This window comes from Larus michahellis, chromosome 7 (genome assembly GCF_964199755.1).
Source record: "Larus michahellis chromosome 7, bLarMic1.1, whole genome shotgun sequence".
Taxonomy (NCBI): domain Eukaryota; kingdom Metazoa; phylum Chordata; class Aves; order Charadriiformes; family Laridae; genus Larus; species Larus michahellis.
The window spans coordinates 46,695,955-46,717,346 of NC_133902.1; the positions used below are offsets into that span (position 1 = coordinate 46,695,955).

General features: G+C 40.0%; 1 protein-coding gene across 2 annotated transcripts in view; it reads left to right on the plus strand.

The window, feature by feature from the left end:
• The window catches only part of RALB (RAS like proto-oncogene B), a 53,858-nt gene extending 32,774 nt beyond the window's left edge, over nucleotides 1-21,084 (plus strand). For both annotated transcript variants that reach the window (XM_074594684.1, XM_074594683.1), the window contains 4 exons: nucleotides 12,659-12,815; nucleotides 13,965-14,173; nucleotides 16,980-17,157; nucleotides 19,169-21,084. In XM_074594684.1, coding sequence (XP_074450785.1) covers nucleotides 12,702-12,815; nucleotides 13,965-14,173; nucleotides 16,980-17,157; nucleotides 19,169-19,288 — 621 coding nt within the window. In that variant the 5' untranslated portion in view covers nucleotides 12,659-12,701 and the 3' untranslated portion in view covers nucleotides 19,289-21,084. The remainder of the gene's footprint in view (nucleotides 1-12,658; nucleotides 12,816-13,964; nucleotides 14,174-16,979; nucleotides 17,158-19,168) is intronic.
• Nucleotides 21,085-21,392: the final 308 nt, after the last annotated feature.

Sequence of the window (21,392 nt, forward strand, 5' to 3'; positions counted from 1 at the left end):
TATGTACCTCTTTATCTTAATTTCATTTGTAAAACAGGGATCAAGCAATGATCTTGTCCGATTCCCTTCCTTAAGTATTTACAACTGTCTTCTAATAGTAGCTATCATCTGATGAGCATGCCTCCTGTTATACTTTTGTAAATAAATATTAGTTAAGGTTTCTAAGTAAGTGTTAGTCATGAAGGACTTGCTGTAAGTTTTCTAGCTCAGTTGTACTACTTGTGCAAGCTGTAAAATATGCCTTCCACTTCTAAAGACTCCCCACAAATAAGACTTGTAGCAATTGTATTGCTGGGGCACAGTCTAGAATTGTAGAGTTGCCGAGGCTGGAATACATTTCTGGAGACTGTCATGTCCAGCCCATCTGCTGACTGCACTAATCCTGACCCATAAACTGGCTCATAATCCATTCCTAGATAGTTTCATGCATTCCTGCTTTTCTTATGGTAAGGGCAACTCGCCTGCCTTGCCTTCCTGGCCTGTCTGTCCTAAAGAGCCTGCAGCCATCCACTGTAGCCCTCTAAACATGAGAGCTATCCCAGCTCACCTCACTGATCCCAGTGAGATTATGGTCCCTGCAGCTACATGCAGACCCCCAATGTCTCCTGTTTGTTCCCTGTGCTGCACACATTAGTGTACAGAAGGACCCTGTTGTGCTGACTTCCCAGGAAAGTCATGAGAGCTATGAGACGAGCTGGCTGTGTATCAGAATAGTAGTGTTTTTATTCTGGTAATGTGCTCTGTGGAGAGAGGAAAAGTCTCAAAAGAGCACACAAGGATAAATACGTAGTTTATATTCTGCATTGGTTCTGTATTTTCATGTGACCTGTCACTTGTTAGGTCATAAAGGGAAGTGTCCCAAACTAAATGTGTCCTCATCTCTCTGAAGTCAAGTGATTCAGAGTTAGCAGTCTGCCACCCCAACAAGCATGTTGTATTGTGCCGCTCTTCCTTCTACAGCACTCTGGAGGCTCTATGGCTGGAGAACACATGTGTGGCTGTAAATGCTTTTATAGTGGTAGGCAGACCATTCTCTGTGAGGGAGACCAAGGATAATGTTTCTCCCATAAGGGAAACTCTACAGCTTTTTAGTTTTATTAACTTTACCCTTATTGTAGGAATACTGAAATTGCATGTGACCCTTGTACTGATATAATAATCCGGTTTCCATTTAAGAATAGAAATACTGCTTTTGGCATTGAGGTGAAGTATGTGAATACAGTAGACTGGAAAACTACATGCCTCTGTTATTTAAAACATTTGTTCTTAGTTCAGTAGAAAGGTAGCTTTTTGTAAATGCTGAATACCTTGGTAAGGTATTCACTCTTTCTGGTTGGGGAAATGAGTGAAGAAATCTGTTTAAAGGCAACTTAACACAGCAGCTGAGTTACGGATAACTAGTAATTATCTGAAGTAATAAATGTCACTATTGTTGCTTTGTGTCATGCAAATGCATTGATCGAAAGATGGGGAAAAAGTTCACTGCTTGGCACTTGTGTGGTGTGCCTGATTGAGGGAGCTTAGTGACTCACAAAATATATCTGTGAACCCTTCAGTTAAGTACTTAAAATAGTGGAAGTACTTTTAGAGGCTGCAGGGAGATGATACTCCGGTGCTGCATGGGAGGTGGAACTCCATGGTTAAGAGTAAGCTCAGAGCAGGGGTTTATTACTCGCCTACCTCCATCAAGTGCGAGCCCAACAGTGGCTTACACTTTCCCAAATGGAGGTAGGAACATAAGACACTAACTTTACTTTAGGAGCAAGGAGTGTAATTGTGTGGACAGATACAGTTGCTTCTGCTGGTAGTACCCAAGCCAAACCAAATAGTGTTTGGGCTTCTAATTTATTCCAGGCATCCAGTTCACTGGTGAAATGGATGGCAGCATGATCTAGTGAGATCCATCTTCTGGGGGAGCGATGAAGAAGTAAATCCTGCAACTCTGTAGCATGCTTATGGCTGAACTGGTATTTGTTGGCATTTGCTAGATCAATGCTAGTGGCAGCTTCCTTGTGGATCAGTCATACAGCTGCAGGTTATCCACAGAAGTACGAACTGAAACAGTGTTGTAACCTTGTACTGATGTAGGATTTGAGTCTTAAGTTATTTTAAACTCTAGTGTGCCACTTAAAACATTGCATAAGCTGAGATATTTGACTTGGCTGTTGTATTTATTATACTCTCAAAGCTGATTAAAAATTGCATATAGATTAACCATCTGAAGCATGTCATTATCTCTTAGCAGTGTTTTGGTGGACTTGGTGTATACTATGTATCAAAGATGAGCATGTTCCTGCATGGATAAGATTTCAAAGGAAATATGGGTGAAATATGCTTTGCAAGTCAATGGGATTGAGGCTATTGTACAACTGTTGCATGAGTGTCACTTTTTTCTGGTGTGAGCCTAATTGACTAGCGTGAGAAATGATGTCATAATTCACTCAAAGTAATTAGGCAACTAGACAGTTGCCACCACAGTGTCAAACTCTTAGCATAGTAATACTGATTGATGGTATTAACTCAGTCTTTTTGCTTGTTAACAGACTTCTATCAGGTTTCCTAGCAAGCTCTTGCCAGGGTAAGAGCAGTGTGCTGGATCTTCTATAGTCTGTTTGCAGTGTGTCTTCTGGGGCTTAATACTAGACCGAGAGGCTTCCTGAAAGTACTTGGAGAAGTCTGGCTGGGTATCTCCCTACAGAAGAAGCATTTTTAGCTGTAATGGCATTAGTGTCTTATGACTTCTGCTTCAGGTAACACTATCTTGTTCAAATAAAGAGTATATTCTGCTTGGTACCATGTACAATCTGCTAGTTGCTCGGCACTGAGTAATATGGAAAATGGGATGGTAGTTTCTTTTTAAAACTGTCTAGCTATGATGCTTCTGTGTACCATCCGTCAAACAGTGAGGCAGTTTTAATAACTGCATTGCCATTGACCTGTAACTAGCTTTATCTAAATGCTAAACCTTTTGTGCAGGAGTTCAGGGGGACTGTGATGGACTGGGACCTTCCCTGAGAGACTTTACCTCTTGTGAGCCTGATGCACCAACTGTCTTTTCTGGTGTAGAGAAGTGAAGCCTCTAGTTAGGGAAGGGAAGCAGCATGTTTTGTGCTTATCTAGTTCATCACTGTTGACATGAGACAGGTACCTGTGTGACAGGATGCTACAATAACATGGCAAAGCTGGTGGGTTGCACCCAATGAAGCAAGCAGGATGCAAGGCTACTATTAGAATCTAAAATGACAGGTGTAAGATTAAAACTGCAATTCTGCCATGCTGTTAATATCAAAGGTGCATACCAGCTGTAGAAAACAATGTCAAAAGCCTTCAAAGACTAGAACAGGTAAGACTCCTACGAAACTTGGCCCCGTTGCTGCACACCTTCTGTGGACTTAAAAGGACACACTCACTTGGTTCATAGTGCAAAAAGTGAATGGAGTAACCCAGCTCTAAAAGGCAGAGTATTCTATAAACAGTGTTTTAAGTTGTTTTATAAAGTTTCTCAAGGGTGGTAACCTCTTAATCCTCAAAGATGCCTGTTGCGCGAGTTCCTTACTGCTCTAAAAGGGAGAGTGTTCTCATTGTCAATGTTGTGGGGACCAAACTGCTTTGGTGCTTACCAGGAGGATTGATTCTAGAGTTCTCTGCCTTGTTTCTGTTCTCTCTTCCTTGTGTGTTTGCCAGCGTCACTGGAGCTGATGCTGCATCCAGGACAGAAATTCAAGCTTCCAAATAGCGATGAAGGCACAGAGGCACAGTATCATGTTAGGTATCTGACTTGGTGGAGTCATGAGTTGCATTTTCTGACATTATAGCAGCATTAATACAAACTGGGCGATGTCACAGCTGACTTGTTAACACAGACTTTTATGGTACTCTCCCTGGAAAGTTGATGCATGCTGGAGTATTGGCAGTTTTCCCACCATTACATTGTCTCTGTTTTTTCTGATCCACATTAGGATCTATAAGGAATTCTGAAGGGGAAACTGCCAGTTTATCTCCTTCCTCCATGAGGAAGGCTGGGTAGAGATGACTCACCTAATGACTGTAGGGGTACAGCAATCTGTAGACTATTTTCATGCATCATATCCTAGGGGAGTTCACCTTGTGAATAATATGGTTCAGTAGATAAAGAGGAACAGCACTGGAGTCAACCATTAGCTTCTGTTCTTGCAAGTATTTACAATGTTTTGTATGCATTCAGTATATGTGAATTAAGTATAAACATACTTGGACTAGTGTCATCTGTCCACTTACAACCACATGCATAGGTGACTAGCTGACTGCAGTTGTACAAAAGCACTACTGAACAACCAAGTAGTTGCATTTCTACTTACGGGGCTCAATTTTGAGATAAGGTGTGTGTTTTCTTGAAACAGGAATCGGCTTGGTATCATAGCATAGTCTTACTTGGTAGTAAATTGGAAAGGCTTTTGTGTAACTGTCCTCTTATTCTGATAGTCTCTTTAATGCTGCTTTCCGTGATTCCTCCCTTTGTTGGTTGAATAGTATTTGTATTTATAAAGACTAAGGGGCAAAACAGGCACTGCTTTATTGGTCTGGGAACTGGAGATGCCTCTGTGCCTGTGACAAAAATAGAATAATTGTAATAAAATGAGCATTTTATACAGATCTGTGTAAAGTTGCCTCAAGACCAAAATGAAGCAGCAGAAATAAGGCTTGCATTCTACTGGTCTGTATTCAAGCTCTAATTAAGATGATTTGCAAGGCTTTATGGACTGCATGTGGCTGCAGTATTGCAGAACAGTACTGTGTTGGGATGCCTGCATGCAGTGATAACATCTTGATACAGTTGTTACCTGGCTGTTATTAACCTGTTATCACGACCGTTGCAACCATTATTTAGTCAAACAGATATATGTAATTTTTCTTGTTGTTGAGTGCTGCAGTGCCTTAAAAGTACTATTTAGGGGGAGTCCTTTTTCTTCTTCACTTAGCTACTGATCAGAAACAAGTTACTCAGCTATTTTTTGTCCACTCTAAGGGAATTCTAAAAAAAACCGCCCAGATACTTAAGTCCTTAGGAGCTGGGATATGTATGCATTTGCCTGTGTTTCAGTTTAGCATAAGATCTGACTTTAGTTTAAAGGGTTGCTTTAAACTGATACTCTTCTGGTGCTCAGACTGACCAGACTGAGTCCTTTGACTAAATCTTTGAAGGTTGCATTCAAATATGCAGCCTTGGATACGATCTAGTTCCAGTTTTCCTTGGATATCATGATTATTCTGAGCAAGGTTATTCACCTTGAAATTGCAGCTAACACGTACTATATTGTCTGTTATTTATAATGAATAATCTAGAGTGCTCTTCTACTGAATGATGTGAGAGGGCATATATTTAAGAACTCTGTCGAGCGAGTAAATGCCTTCTGCTGTTGGATTTGCTTTCTAAGCTATAATGATGTGTGTCTCTGAAAACTCATAAGCAAAGTTGGGCTGTGCTTGGCAAGGATGGTAGAAGGCAATGTGCTGAGTATATACAGGTATTTCATAGCTAAATAGGTCACTATTCTAGTGACCCAAATCATGAAGATGGCCTTAAAAGGTGGGGTTCTCCAAGTCTAGCTATAGTCTGTTGCAAAGAACAGTGTGCTGGACTTTGTAAGTTGCTAGGGTAATGATCAGATAAAGTAGCGATACATCTGGGATTCTCCCGTTCTTCATGATTTTATGCTGTATAACTGTGTGTGTCAGACAGACACTGTAAGTCTTTGTATAGTAAGTCCACTCTCCGAGAGATCACTTGATCTTATTAAACAATTTTAATCTAAGAGGAGAGCTGAAGATGATTCAGCATGCAAATGTGTGGAAAAGTAAGATATGGTATGAAGACTTAGGATCACTAGTAGGAATTCTTAATCTTAACTGGCTGTTATAATTCCTGAACGAAAACTGTTCCTTAACCTGTGCTTATACTTTCCCCAGCCTTGTAGGAGATGGGGAATAGTCATAGTCTGGCTTTAGGTTCTGATTTAATCTTAAATTGCTGCAACATCATGAATTTACTTGTCTCGGGCTTACTTCTTGTGTCTGTTAAGTAGCAGTGTATGTATAGCTGCTGTTAGAGTGGCCTTGTCAGCAAATGTCGTTGAATGTAGATAAACTTCTATTTGGGTGGGATTAGTAATTCTCATTGATTGAAACTAGGGTAATATAAGATTATAATTTCCAGTGTATCAAGTAAATAATGTATTCATTCTGCAGTTTTTCCTGTAACACTTAGAGGTCTGGCTGTTACCACTTCCAACAAGGATCCGGTCTATAAAGAGCATACCCTTCAGGCCTACAGTGTTGGGTAGTTCCTTGCCCTACTAATTCTCCCTACTTCCTGATGTTATACAGTATTAAGTTTTCCAAATGCATTTCTAGTTTCCTGTCCAGTGGCCTTAACTGTGCAACTAATAGATAGTCTACTAATAGATCAGAGAGAAAATGCCTGATTACCAAAAGCAAACTTCGGACTTGGGTTTCACTCTAGTGCTCGGCCTGGACACTGCAGAAACGTGTCTGCTGCACCAGTACATGTGTCTAAGGAGCATAGTGTGAAGAGGGTCAGGAAACTTTACTGTTTCTGCAGCAATATAAGTAACCTTTTGGCTGATACAGTTCTACCTTCTTTGGCCTTAGTCCTAGAGGCTCTTTTTCTTCTCTTGCATCAGCACTGGCATTGAGGCATGTGACCCTGCTAAAGTGACTGGCAGACCCAGTCAGCTCCACTGAATGGTTCTCCTACAGGAGGAGGTGGGCTTGAACAGCTGGGGCAAGGGAGAGAGGATGATGATGGCAGCATTGCATGGTAGAAATGGGGGCTGTGAAACTGTTGTCCCAACCTGCTCTGCAAGACAACTCAAGCTGAATGAATTCCCTGATCTGATTAAGCGTGGCCCAGAAAAACTTACAGCCACAACTGAGAAGGTAGAAACGCCCAGCTGTATATGGGGAAGGATACAAGCATATCCCAAGTGGGAATTTCTGCCAAACACATCATAATATCTGTTTAGCTTGAAAACCAATAACTGGAGACAAGCCAAGAGGTAAGACATTAGCATGGCAAAAGAAGATAGAGTAGCATTTTTATTTTTAGCCTGCATATCCTATAATTTTCAGTAGCATTAAATATGCCACTTAATCTCAAATGAACTTTTTTATAGTTGAATTACCAGTTGGAGCATTTACAGTCCATTGAAAGCTAATGGAATTTCAGTACTTAAATATTTTCTGGATAACCTCAGAACAGCTGAGGAGCTCTTACAGTTCATAGCTCAGTGAGATTGTTAATTAGTTTTGTGATCCAGGGAATTTCTGTGAGCGCATTCTTGCAGGCATATCACAGAACCAAACACCTCAAAGCCTCCAATTAATATTCTGATAAATGAAGATCACTAAAATATTCTTGCAAAACCTTGTCCTTTCTGTGCTTGCTTTTGATGACATCATATTTAGGCCTTTAATAGGCTGAATACACAGATTTTCCTTTAAAAGTAGGTATCTGAAGGGTTTAACAAAGCTCCTCTGTCAAGCTATTGGACTAAGGGTTTCTAGAATCCCATTTTAAAATCCAAAGAATGGCTGCTTTCAGTGGCAGGATAGCAATGAAAAGAAATGTCCAAAGATATCAGCTGCACAGTGAGAGAACAAGGGCTCATCTCAGCAATTTTGAACTTAGAGCTTTATTTCAGTTTTAAATCTCAAAGTGAACTGGAAGAACTAGAAGCATTTCCAATTTAAGCCTTTGGAGGGGTCTAGACTTTTTTATTGCAGTAATGGAATTTTTACTGGAAAACAGGTAGACTTAGTGAAGTTTCTCATGTTTCTTTTTTCTTCTACGTGTTTGTGTGGCTGTAGCAAAATGGGTTCCTTTCTTCTGAAGTGACAAGTGCTTTTTCCTTTAAGTGACTCAACAACTGTGGAGTCTTAATGCAGGTGAAGTAAAACGGGATGTAAAAGTCCAATCTGGTTTGAAATACATGTAGTTATTCAGTAATAGTCTCTGAATCTTGGCATTATGTAAGCCAGTCCTGTTTGTTAACAGTCTTCTGAACTGTTTTAACTTTAGGCTGAGGGTGGAGAAATAGCAACCTGATGCTTAAGTTTGGAGTTTCTGAAGCTGTTTATAAACAAATGCCTTGAAGTGCTCAGTTTTTGGGGGGCTAGCCTAGAATGACACAACATTGTGCAAGTTTCCCTACAGCAGGAGGCCTTAGTTAACCCTGAGAAGTTATAATCTAAACAGGTGAGGCAAAGGAAGGCTGAAGTAGTTGGTAAGTTTAGGGCGAGATTTCTTATATTGAGGGTGGCATGGTTTGATTTGTCCCATGGCCAAGTAAACATCTTCAGAAGTCTAAATCAAAACAGCTTTTTAGTAACCACTATGGTTTGATTTGTAGATCTCGCTGTGCTTCATGTGGCCAGCCTGTCTGTTGATGTAACCTTCATTTCTTGGTCTGAAGAGCATCTTTCATTAGCACCACAAAGCTCCTATTGTGCATGTGTCTTTGTGTAACCTATTATAAAAAAAATCCAGAGTTATCAAGTCAATCCTTATCTTTTAAAACAGATGAAGGAGGTAATTACTTCTAATTTTTTTAAAGATGAAAGACTGTCTGAAAAATGCATTGACCTGGGCTCTGTTTTAGCAATTTATTTCAAAGAAGGATGAACTATAACCAGAAGAACCCCCCCAAAAAAATCTTTCAGAATTTTTTTTTACAGCTTATGACGCCACACAAAGTGTGATGTGGTGTCATTAAATCTGAGGGTAAAATGACAGATTGAAATTAAATATATTAACTGACTGTCATTGACTATATTGCTTCTTTTCCTGTCAGAGGAAGGTTAGTCTTGTTTGGGCACAGTTTACTTCCCAGCAGAGCAATGTGTGAGAGGAGAGAATACTTATCACAGAATTAGGTGGCTTGTCTGGTCACTCATTCAGTACAGGCTCTTCAGCAGATGTATTAAGACTCTCGGCCTTAAATTTACATTCTCTTAAACTGAAGGGAATTGAATAGTGTTCTAAAAACAACTGCAGTTATTACAGGTTCTTCTAGGCACAGTTACTTTTTTGAGAGGTGGCTGGATTTCCCAAGCCTACGTTTTCTGTAAGGTACAGATGAGTTAATGTCAGTGCCTTGATTGCCTCAAGGATGCTTAATCTACAGAATGGGAGGAAAATTCATCCTTGTCTACTCTGATGACTGAGGAGTGAGTTTCCACTTGTGTTAATTAATTTTTTTTTAACCTCCAGGAACTGTTAGATGTGAGCTTTGAACCATGGTGTGTAAACTGTTTCTTGGGCTGCAGAGGTGGACATGCAAGTAAACAAACAGTTGGCTCCAATGATGTCTCTTGTTGTTTTTATTAGAGTATTCCTATTAAAATCTTGCTGTGCCCCTTTCTGAACCAGTGATGTGCTATCAGCCTATTGTCTTGTAAAACACTGGCACTTCTGCACTGATAGTGCCTGTATCAATCCTGTGCCACACTGTTTCAGCCTTGCCTTGTTCTGTGCTGCCTGGCTGTTCTGGGGTGGGAGGGGGCCATGCTCCCTCTGTTGCCACTGAAGAAGAGACGCCTTGTGTGAAGCTTCTGGGACTTCACTGAGGGCGTACAACGTAGGGGTTGTGTTGTCAGCAGACTCCTGCATTCAGAGGGTTCATGTAGTGTTGATACTCTAAAAGATTCAAGTGGCACTTGTAACAGCTCTGCAGGGAAAGTCAAGTACCTTGGCCATTAAGAGCTGGGCTAGCTTTAGATGCAATAAAACTGTACATTTGTATGTTATTGGATGGGATTTGTTTAATATTATACTCTGATTACAAGTCAGGTAGTACTGTGTATGAAGGCTGACCTTGTAGTTTCTACTGGCCAGTGTTGAGGTGGGATGGAGAAGGAAGAATTTAAATATTCTCTCCACTTACCTGTATGATGAACTTGTACTGAACCAAATTGGTCAGTGTTTTACCTATAAGGCAGCTATTCCTTTAATATGACCAGGTAAAGGTGTGGTATCCCTATTGGCAGGAGGGAGAATGTTGCTGTTTTCTCTTGGCTGTTAGTAAATAATCGTTTTATTGTAGCCGCATAGCACAGTGGACTTGCAGCAGCACTAAGTTTGTGTTGCCTGAAAAATGTTTAACTTGAAAGCTTTATGTTAGGTAATACAGCAGCTACAAAAACCTTAGGATGCATGTTAATGGAATAATCAAAGATTAAATCCAGCCTGAAAAGAACAAAAGCACTGAAAAGCTGCTAAGGGTCTCTTGGCTTCTTTAGAAAGCAGCTTGTCTACTAGTTTAAAAAGCCAGACTACTCTTTATCTAGGACAAAAATAAATTTCTCTACAACTTATTAAGAGCAAGCTATGTTATTACTGGAACATGTAAAGTCCCCAAACCATGTAATCACGTAGTCAGTCCGTAGCTCTTACACCTTGGGTGTCTATGTCCAAGCAAACTGAATTCTAGTTTATCGTCTGTAGAGCATGTGGACCATAAGCAAAGAAAGCCTTTCAGCAACAGCTTCTGGAGTTCAGATGCTACCTGTTGTGTCTTCTCCCAGTTTTTCCACACTCCCCTGGCAGGGAGCTCTATTCTCTTCCCCTCTTGCCTATCTGGTGACTAAGAACTAAAAATCAGGCTTGCAATCATTTTCTGGTTTGGAATATCTGGGGAGATGGATGAATTAACTGTTTCCCAACACAAATGTGTGTTTGTGCTCTACAGGGAGAATCTGAGAAGTACAAGTTGTCACATCCCATTTCTGTACTAATGAGTGTCCTGGATGAGGGAGCTGATGTATAACGTAATATAGAAGATTACCAGTGTTTATCCCAGAATGAACACTTAAAGATGATTAATTTGCATTACTGTACCAAATGTGTGTAGCAAACAGGTGTGAGTAAAATACTCTGCATAGCAAAATACTACTGCTCATATGTTTGAAAACACTGTCCTGAGGGCACTTCTTGATTGTTGGCATGTTTGTTCTTGTATTCAGTAGTCAATGAGAACTTGGTTTGATTTGTTGCTTTTCGGAACATCAGGTCATGACAAGGGGGGAAAAGATCTTCACAATCACTTACCCCAGGGCAGGTTGCCCAGACTGGTCATGGAATTGTCAACTTGAAAATGCAGGGCACATAAAGCAGTTTGCTCCAAGCAGTCCAGTTTTTGGGAGAGGTTTGGACTACACAACATCCAAAGGTCCTTTCCAGGCCAAATACTCCTGTAAACAAATAGTGTGTTTGTAGGTTGACAATGCCTTAGTCCCTAGTTAATTTTGTTTAGGGCAGCAACTTAGCCTGAAGGCTCTTCCAATATAGTACTCTGCAAGGCCTATGGGAGAAGTTATGTTTCCATACAGTAGAACTTGGTGTGATGTGGCAGTTCCAGTGCCTTTCTGAATTAATCATGTCCAGGCAAATTTGAGACTCATGGCTGGCTTGTTGCTTCTGGAATAATGGGTGCTGCTATAAATCAAGGCTGGTATAGCCACTTCCCATAGCAGTGTTCCCTGAATAGTGCTTTCCCCTTACAGCACTCTGCTGGGATATGAACACCTGGGGCCCTTCATTGTCCTTCTGTGAGGACACATGTGTTGCTATCCTAGCATCCCCTATTAGCCATCATGTGTCTGGAGTACTCATCTCTGTGTTTTCTCACTGTGACTGGTGACACATCTTTTTGTACTGGTTACTTCTGCATTTGTCCCCAGTGTGATGTTCTTAGAGCTGCTGCTCTGTGCTGATCAGGTTGTGGCAGCTGGTGCTTATGTTTCTGTCACAACTACTGTATCCAGCTACTCTTAAAAAACCCACTAGTATTATTTTTAAGAGGTCTCCAGCACTTAATTACTCAGTTTGCATAACACACAAACAAAAGCTTGCTAACTAGTACTTGTTAGTTGAAGCTTACTCTTTTATGGCCCTGTTACATCAGGAGAAGAATAGGAACTGAGAATTTCTTGCAGTAAAGCAAGATTTTTTTTTTCCAAAAGCACATTAGACTTGCAGCATCAAAAGGCAGGAAGAATATAAAATAAATGCTAATGTCATGTCGTAAGACTTCTGCTGGAAGCTTTTGCAAGTTGTTCCTGCCAGAATTTACTGTGTAATTCTGCTTTTTTCTTAGCCTACATAGGGAGGAGATCAAAAGTCATCTTTCTACCTATAAGTGAATCTGAGGTATAACTCGGCTTCCAGGTTGTAAGCTGCATCAACGTTAAAGAAATATTTTAGGACGGTGTAAAGCTTTATAACAAGAACAATAAAAAACCACTTAATTTCATGTTTGAGAAAATGAGATTTTTTTTTTCTTTGGAGGCTGCTCTAGATAGCAGTCATGTAGGATGGGTTTACAAATAAGAACAGTTTGTTCAGCTAGTAGCTGCTTTGAGAAACCTTTGGCACTTATTATTAACGGTACTTTTGTCACAAATGCCTTCTACTTGTTCTAATACCTTGTTCTGACTCATGCTTTAGACATCAGTGATATGGTTTGCTTGCCAGTGCATGGAAATGGTCCATTTTTCAGGCTTGCTGGACAGGTTTTAATCTGGTCTTCCAGTACTAGTGAGATGCTTTACCTGGACACTGCCATGGTGTCATGGATGGTGACTGTGTTTCTTCTGTCTGCAGATCTAATTGGTTGCCTGGCACTTCGTCGGTGGCAAGCAGGACAATGGCTGCCAGCAAGAGCAAGAACCAGAGTTCCTTGGCCCTTCATAAAGTAATTATGGTTGGCAGTGGAGGTGTGGGCAAATCTGCACTCACTCTTCAATTTATGTATGATGAGGTAAGTTGGTTCAGCTTCTCTAAAGCACCAACAGATATAGCTTACTAAACTTCTTGTTTTAGTGGTATGGGGGAACTAAATGTAAATAGCAAAAGACCTGATGACCTGACTGGTGGTAGAAGAATATAGGAATCTGTGAAGGGTGCCCTCGGGGAATATTTAGGTGGACAAAATTGATGCTTATTAGTGAAAGAATGGTCTTCAAAAGACATGGAGAATGTGAACGTGCTTGTTTGAGTGTACAGAGGCTGTTATCTGTTGGCAATGAACTTCAATTTTGTTGCTGTTTCTTTTGGGTCAGTTAAGGTTGAAGTCAGAAGTAAGCATTCTAGCTCATTCTGAGCCAAATAGTGCAGAGACATATGAAGTAGGCATGGTCATAGCATGAATTCTTCTGTACTGGTATACAGGAAGCTAGATCAGACAATCCAGACTAGTATGTGAAGGAATACATGATCCTGTAATTCAGAAGTTAGTATTTATCTGTAGGCTGTTCTCACATACTGTAGTGATGTGAATATCTGAGGAGGTGGCATAGTCATTAGTGAAGGCCAGTGAGCTTAATCAGGCTCATGGCACAGCCTTTTGTTGTGCTTTGAGGCTGAGAGAAAGGGTGTGGAAATGTAAGGAGTCTTACGTTGGACATGTGTGGTCAGCACAGAACTACAAGTTGAATTGGCAGTGTCTTTGTGGGTCTGATCAATAAAGTATGTGCCTATGTAATTATGGAGCAGGTTTTCATGTTCAACAGCTGGATGCTGTCATCTATAGCTGTTGAAGCTTCAGATAGCTGTACTTGAAGTACACTGAAATTCTTTGTCTTGAAGTAGGAGATCTAGATAATGCCACCAGGTTGCTAGTAGCTTATACTGTATCTTTGTCCTTTACATTGTGCTGAAATTGCTGAACAGTGTTTCATGTAGCAAGACAGTTTCTCTTGACTAGGCAGGCTGGCTCTTTGATGTATTAAGTGCTTAAATAATTTGTTTTTTATAGTAGAATTAAAAAAAAGTGATGGAACTTAGTAGTTGACTGAATTATGAGAAGGTTTTTGGGAATTTAAGTGTTACTGAAGTGGAAGAGTGGATATGGACAAATACTGATACCATTTGACAGTAATTCTAAACACTAATCCCTTATCTTCTTCAGTTTGTAGAAGACTATGAACCTACCAAGGCTGACAGCTACAGAAAGAAAGTAGTTCTAGATGGTGAAGAAGTTCAGATAGACATTCTGGACACAGCAGGACAGGAGGATTATGCAGCTATCAGAGACAACTATTTCCGCAGTGGAGAAGGGTTTCTTCTAGTCTTCTCAATAACAGAGCATGAATCCTTTACAGCAACAGCAGAGTTCCGGTAAGTAGTTTCTCTCACAGGCAGGGGGAAATATCTAGTTCCTATGTTGCTCTGACAGCTCTTCTTAAAAGCTACACTCTTTATCCTTTGTCATTACCATTTGGTCAATAAGAGTGGCAACACAGCCATTTTGCTTTCAGTAACCAGTAACTTAAACCACAGTATCCAGCCTCTGGCTGTAGTTGTCTTCATGCCCTCAACTTATGAGTACATTATGCCAGCAGCAACTTCAGGCATGTAACAGATTCTTGGACTCTTAAAACATGTATGTTCAAGCCAATTTCCAGTCTTTGTGGATGTGAAGTTTAATTATCTTAAAGCAGTACTTCTGGAATTAAGTCTGCCTTTTGGCCAGGTTTCAGACACTGTATTGCTTACTGCTAGAAGCAGGTGCTCTAAGGAAAGGAAGGATTAGCCTTCACTCTCAGGTATGGTTTGGTGCCAAACAAGGGTTGGCAGACAAGCAGTACTATTGTAGGCAGACGTATTCCTAGAAAGACATGCAGTAGTAGTAAATGCTTCCATTTTTGTTCTTGGGATTAGCAGTTCTAATGTAAAAATCAGCACCAGACTAAGCACAGAAACTGCTTGTGTAGTGTAAAAGGAGAAAAAAAAAAAAAAGGGGGGGGGCCTAAACCATTGTTCTCGTCTCAGAACTCATGTAGCTGGGTTCTTCAGAGCAAGTGTTCTAACTCCTGTTAGGTAATAGTTGCTGCCTCAGTGTAGAAGGTAATCCAGAGATTCCCTAGGACAGCTGTACAACTTGAAGTAAAACTTGCCAAAACACAGGGAAAGTGTTAGGAGTTCCTTACGTTTGCCAGAATAAAAGCTGTCTATCAGTCTGGCTTATGTTTGCTTTGCTTCAGTGGTACAAGGTTGAGAGAGACTAACTGGTAATGCAAATGCTGGTGCTAAGGTAGACACCTGTTTCTAGGGTTTTCTTAAAGCTATGGCAAACTCCCCTCGCACTCTAAGACATTGGTCCAGGTTCTGACTGTATTATACTGTTCCAACAGTAGTAGGTTACTGCATAATCTTTTAAGAGGTATAAAAATATTGTTCCTTTATCACATAATACTTCTGTGACTTTGCTAGACTTCAGAAGGCTGACAGTTGTGGGGTGCGCAAGCAGAGCTTTTCTGCTCAGTTTGCTCTAACTGGAGCACTTAAAGGAGCTAAACAGTTGAAGTTTTGTAGGACTGCAAAACTGAGTACTTGGACTGTTCCTAGTATAAAATGGAGGAAAAAGTCATATATTATTCAAAAAAAACAGGGAAAAAATGAGACACTTGAAAGTACCCAGCCTGGATTTTTGGCTTGTGTGCTTAAGTGAAATACAAGGTTAAACTTAAGGCTTTGGATGAAAAGGACTAGGGGTTTTTATCTTGGCAGTTTGTGTTTTTTTTTGTCAGACTTCTGTAACTAGGTTCCCTGTGTGTTGATTCAAGACTCCAGCACAACAAAACAATGAAAAAGCAACGCTAGCTCTAGAAGGACCTGAAAGCTTTGAGATGGAAAATCTTCTACTTTTTGATGGTTACAAGTTAACAAACAGTGAAATTAGTTAAATGGAATACTTAGTTTGGCTGCCATGCAAGAATCAGCTCCTTGGAAAACTGTTCCTCGGGAAGGAGTTGGGGAATGGGCGTTATGAGTCACCAGCATCACAGGCTAATCTGCAGATTGGTGTTATTGGTCCTCTAACTTCCAGAAGTCTCAAACTCAGAGGCAGTTGAATACTGAATGAACTATGAGCTTGTCTTTAAACCCTAGCTCTCCTGCTGATGCTATGCATTCAGTGTTTGCTTTTGGTGCTGCTGTAATCTGAAAATGTGTGAAGGTACAGGTTGAATGCAACAGCAGATTGTCTGCTTCAGTGTTAACAGTATTTTAGATTCTCACATATTCTACATACATTCAGTTATTTTGTGGATGGAAAGTGCAGGCATCTCAAGTAGTGTGGTAACTCAACGGCATGAGGGGGTGCAGCACCATGCCTATGCCTGGTTTGGTTCTTGTTTATAACAAAATGAAGCAGTCTAAAAATAACTGTAGGCGGGTACAGTTCTTTCAGAATCCTAGACGGACAGCAACATGTGTCAGTCTGGTTTCAACCTGTGTTTTACTCTAATAATAGCACAGACTTTCGGGCTGACATGCAACATGTCTCTGTTCCTGGATGCTGATAGGTCCTTAGAATGCCAGAGGATAGCTAGGTTAATGCTGATGGTTCAGATATTTTCTTGAAGTCTTTGAAGGAGGAAGGCTGCTAGCTTTTTAATTCAGCACTGTTTAGTAGCTTTCTCCTTTGTGTAAAGTTTAGGTGCCATTAAGAATGATGTCTGCCAGCTACTTACGCTATTTCCAACCTCCTGTGTTGTCAAAGCCTTGGTGTTGCCCTGGCCTATATTGAGGTGGGACGTAGGCTGGAAATCGATGACTGAATGCCAAAGTGAAACTTGGCAAATGTGTTGCTTGTACACTTTTCCTCATTTAGGTGTGAACTCCTGTTGTGAGTTGGTCTTCTGCCATAGAGCTCTATATTAGGGTGTGGTTAGTAAACTTACTAATTAAATGGTAAAACTGCCTTCTTGAAAATGGGAAGCTTTTATTAGTCTAAACCCCATAGCATTAGCGTGTTAAATTTGAAATGATTTTAAAGTGTGTGTTCAACTGTTGGGAAACGTACTGTAAAGTACTGTTGTAAACAGTTATGTGCAGACCACTTGATCCCCTTCTGATAAGGGTGGGGGTTTTGTTGCTACTCCTAACACAGATATTTTATTTTGAATACCTGATGCATTAGGGAACAGATTCTGCGTGTGAAGGCTGAAGAGGATAAAATACCTTTACTGGTAGTGGGAAACAAATCTGACTTGGAAGAGCGCAGACAAGTGCCTGTAGAAGAGGCAAGAAGTAAGGCAGAAGAGTGGGGTGTGCAGTATGTAGAAACCTCTGCCAAAACTAGAGCGAATGTAGATAAGGTAAGACAAATGACATCTGGTCAGTTAGATTGTTACTACTTGTTTAATAGCCAAGTGACTAATTCTTGGATTTGCTTTTGTCCTAGCAAGAGTCACAATTGTTCTTCTGAAAGCCTAGATTGTCAGAATTAATGAGCCTGCAGAATGTGTACTCTTAAGCAAATACCTAGTTTAGAGGAGCCAGAGACCCTGTACAAGTTAATGCTGTTGTCTTGTTTTAACTGTAGGTACCTGAACCAATAGCTTTCCAATAGCACTTTGGGTAAATGCATTCAAGGATTCCCTGAAATACATTGTTTTATTTATAGGCGGTGTCCTATTATTGTAACAGCAATAAATAGCAAACTTAGACACTTATAAATTGTTCCACCTTCCCTACAAAGCTACATATAGTGTGGCTAATGCTAAAGATTTCATTCTTGTTTTCTGCTAAGACTATTTTGAATTGTGATAAGAACAACAGTGTTGGTGGTAGGTTATTCCAGAAGAGAAATGAGTTAAGACTATGGAGTGTTTGCCCATTAAGGAAACATCAATTCAAGCCTCCCCTTCATTTTGTGTGTAGTGGGAGTTTCTTGAAGAAGAGGGTGCCTTTTTTATTTCACAAATCCACAGAAGATGGTCTGAAATTACTGTTGGGCCCCCTAAGGGACTACAAAGGTGTGGTTTGGTAATCTGCATTTGTTTAAAGATCGCAAATGGTAATCACTTTTTCTCTTTTTGGACAGAACATTTGCGGCTAGCTGTACTCTGAGTTCTTGGAGACAGCTTCCTATTCTTCTAGCTTATATTAATTTACTAATGGAAATGCTGTTGGTGCATAAGTTGCCTAGTATGAACTCTATTTCTCTCATTCTTGGTTAAAACAGTATATGAAACTCTTGACTTTGGTTATCAAGGATGTGGCATAATTTAAATTTGGTTAAAGAAGCATTCTGACTTGTGGAATGTTACTAGAAAGTCAGGCTCAAATGTGTAAACTGGGTGATGTAGTAAAACATGAATACCTAGATTTGCTTTTGCCTGTGAGCTGTCTCATGACTAGAAAATGCTTAGCCTGTTTTATACTTAGACTAGCTTTCTGATCAGTTGGGATTAACAGCAATATAGCTGTGAGTCTGGAGTGTACTAGCATGGTGTTCTATCTAGACTTGCTCTCAGGTCTTCTCTAGCTAGCTTGTGTGATATACTTGTTATCCTCTATATAAGTACTGTTTTGTGTATGTTAAGACAAGTTATCAGCCATTGTGATGATTGTGCTTTGATGCTGTAGCAGAATAAAAAAAAACCTTAAGAGGATTTTGAATGATAAACTATTTGTGATCAATAGTGTGGTCTTTTTTCCAAGTATCAAAGACCTGTGTAGTTCCCCATTTAAAAAAAGCCTAACTCTATTGAGCGCCACTAAGTCTTGTAATCCTAAAAATAATTTTTCCCAATAACCCTCTGCAGTAAAACAGCTGTTGAATCTTAAGTGGCATGTACCTAGACATTGTGTATACAGAGTTGAAATCAGCTAGAATTTTGAAGACAACATCAGAGTAATGACTCTCTGAATCTTTCTTATAACATAGTCTGGGAATTTTCTGTGCCTGATGCTGTCACTTGTACGCTGCAGCTTTTTAATTATAAAACAGGCAGAATACTACTCAGCAGAGTGTGCTTGTATCTACATGAAAAGGACTGGACTAAATGCTTTGCATAGTTAACAAGAGTGATTTGCCTGGAAATGTTTGCTAGGCACAGACAAATGTTCTCATGAGCTCTGAATGCTGCTTTTGTGCAAGACTGATATTCAATAAAAAGCTCTTAAAATGGGGCTGTTGAACAATTTGGTAGCCAGGTAAGACTGTTCTACTTCTTGCCACTGCTTGACATGCTACATAATTATGATATTGAGTTTGTCACTGGGATCTATGTCTAGACTCACTATTTGCTGCTGAATACTGTGGTGTTCATCTGCTTTCTGGTGGCAGACCCTATTTAATCGTTCTTTATTTTTCCCTCCTAGGTATTCTTTGATTTAATGAGAGAAATCAGAGCAAAGAAAATGTCAGAAAACAAAGACAAGAATGGCAAGAAAAGTGGCAAGAACAAGAAAAGCTTTAAAGAAAGATGTTGCTTACTGTGATGCTTGGGAACTGTAAATATCTATCTACCGGTGGCATGGATAAGATACCACTAAGGATATAGGGCTGGATTCATGAAAGGTAGTCTGTATTGACTCCTTTATCTTTTGCTTTGCATATCACACCTTCAAAATGTGAAAACAGAACTTTGAAACCATTTCTGGTATCCAACAAAACCTATGCCTACTTAAACTGAAATGTGCTCCGTCTTCCCAGTGTCTTTCAGAACTAGAAACAGTTTCAGAACTACAATCCTTCTGCTTGGTTATACAAAGTACTTTCATATTAACTTCCTAGTTTACTCTGTTTCTCTTGAACCTCTTCTGGCCTTAAAAAGCACAGCTGTTCAGGTTCAAACACTTTTTCCCCACTGTTGCTGCCCTCCTTGATGTTGCAAACTGCAGAAAAGTTAGATGACATCTGGTAAAGGGTTTGAGCGTCCATCTTCTGTTAGTTGTCACTGATATTTCTTACACTGAAATCTGCTAGCTTCCTCCCCACACTCCATGTAAGAAATAACAACTGACATTTGAGAGTCGACTCAAAACATTTTTCCATGTTCTGTTAAGTCAATACAGCATTCATGAATCAAGCCTATGGACTCAATTCAGATTTACTTAGGCAATGCAAAAATTGATACTTAATATGGCTAGATGCATTCCCCACTGGTCTGTCTTCTCATCCTTAAATTAGTGATATGGGGTGAGAGAATGACTGTAATCCCTTTTTCAAAAGGAATAATATTATCACCATCTCCTTGAAATGCTGTCCTGGGTTTCTTCCATGTATTGTGGCTAGACTCAGTTACACTTGCTCTACATCCATCATCCTTCCCCTCCCTGGTACTGGAATAGTGAAAATGAAAGTGTTGATTTCATCGGTTTTGTTTCTACTGGAACACTTGTGATCATGTTGGAGAAGTGGGACATCTGCATCTGTCTCTTGTCTTGCTGAAGATGAAAACTTTGAGTAAGGATGGGTCACATCACACAATCATGACTTGGAATAGGTGAGGCATACATGCTACCTCTCAATGATTAGCTGGCTAGTGAGTTGTATGGTGTCAAAAAGCAAATGAAGTAAGCAGTTGCCGTGTCTGTTACTCACTGTTAATTTTATATGTACTGTTTCTTATGCACAGCAACCTAGCACATGGAGACTCATGTTGAGTTTTGCTGTCAGTTAAGCAATGGTGGTCACGTACTGATCAACAAAAACCAGCCTAGAAATGGAAGAAGTCAGTATTTAGCAGACCTTCTTATCAGTTGACTGAACCGAGCTTTCTGATGCTGTTTAAGTGCAGTTGCCAAAAAATACATCTGTCACTGTTGTGGGAAGTAACTGTCTCTTCTGATTGTGGAGTCTCTTAATGAATTATGGCAGTCTTCTGTTTTGAAGGAGTAGAGAGACTTAAAGTAGTGACTGTATCTTGCCTGTTAACCAGATGCTTAAACACAGTTACTTGGTGAAAGGAATAAGCAATGTGGCTGTTCAATGAAGCACACTGCAGCACTACATTAACAAATACTGTTTCTTTTTGAGGTGAAGGAGTAGTGAATACTGTTCAGTACTTAGTATTGTAATTTGAGGTTGAAAAACATTTTTAACGTGTACTAGATTGCTCTTGTGCATTCCATTTCTGAACTTTGAAAAAAGTAAGTAGATACCAGAACCTCTGTTGGTCTGAGGTTTCACAGGGACTTATCGCAAACTCATTGTCTTCCATAACTAGTTCAACTTGTCAGGCAACTCATTGGATTGGGGAAACTGTACTAAATAAAAGGTGCTGTAATCTTCATTCTTGTCAAGTTAAATTCCTTCTTTGTTAATGTTATCTTGTATGCGCAGAAAGAATGGTTAACCAATTCTGGAAATATTTATCTTTGAACAGTGTAATTAATTGGTATTACAAAGCCAGCTTGACAATACAGTTTTGAAGCACAGCCTGGGAGCCTGCTGGCTTGCAGAACTTGTCATTTGAGCTGTATTGCCTGTGTCTAAAGCCTAAGTACCTAATGGGACTCTTGGAGCTGTAGCACTTCACCAAGAAGGTTTCCTCTTGAGCTTACATGGATAAAGTCCATTTTTGAGTGCACATTGTGTATA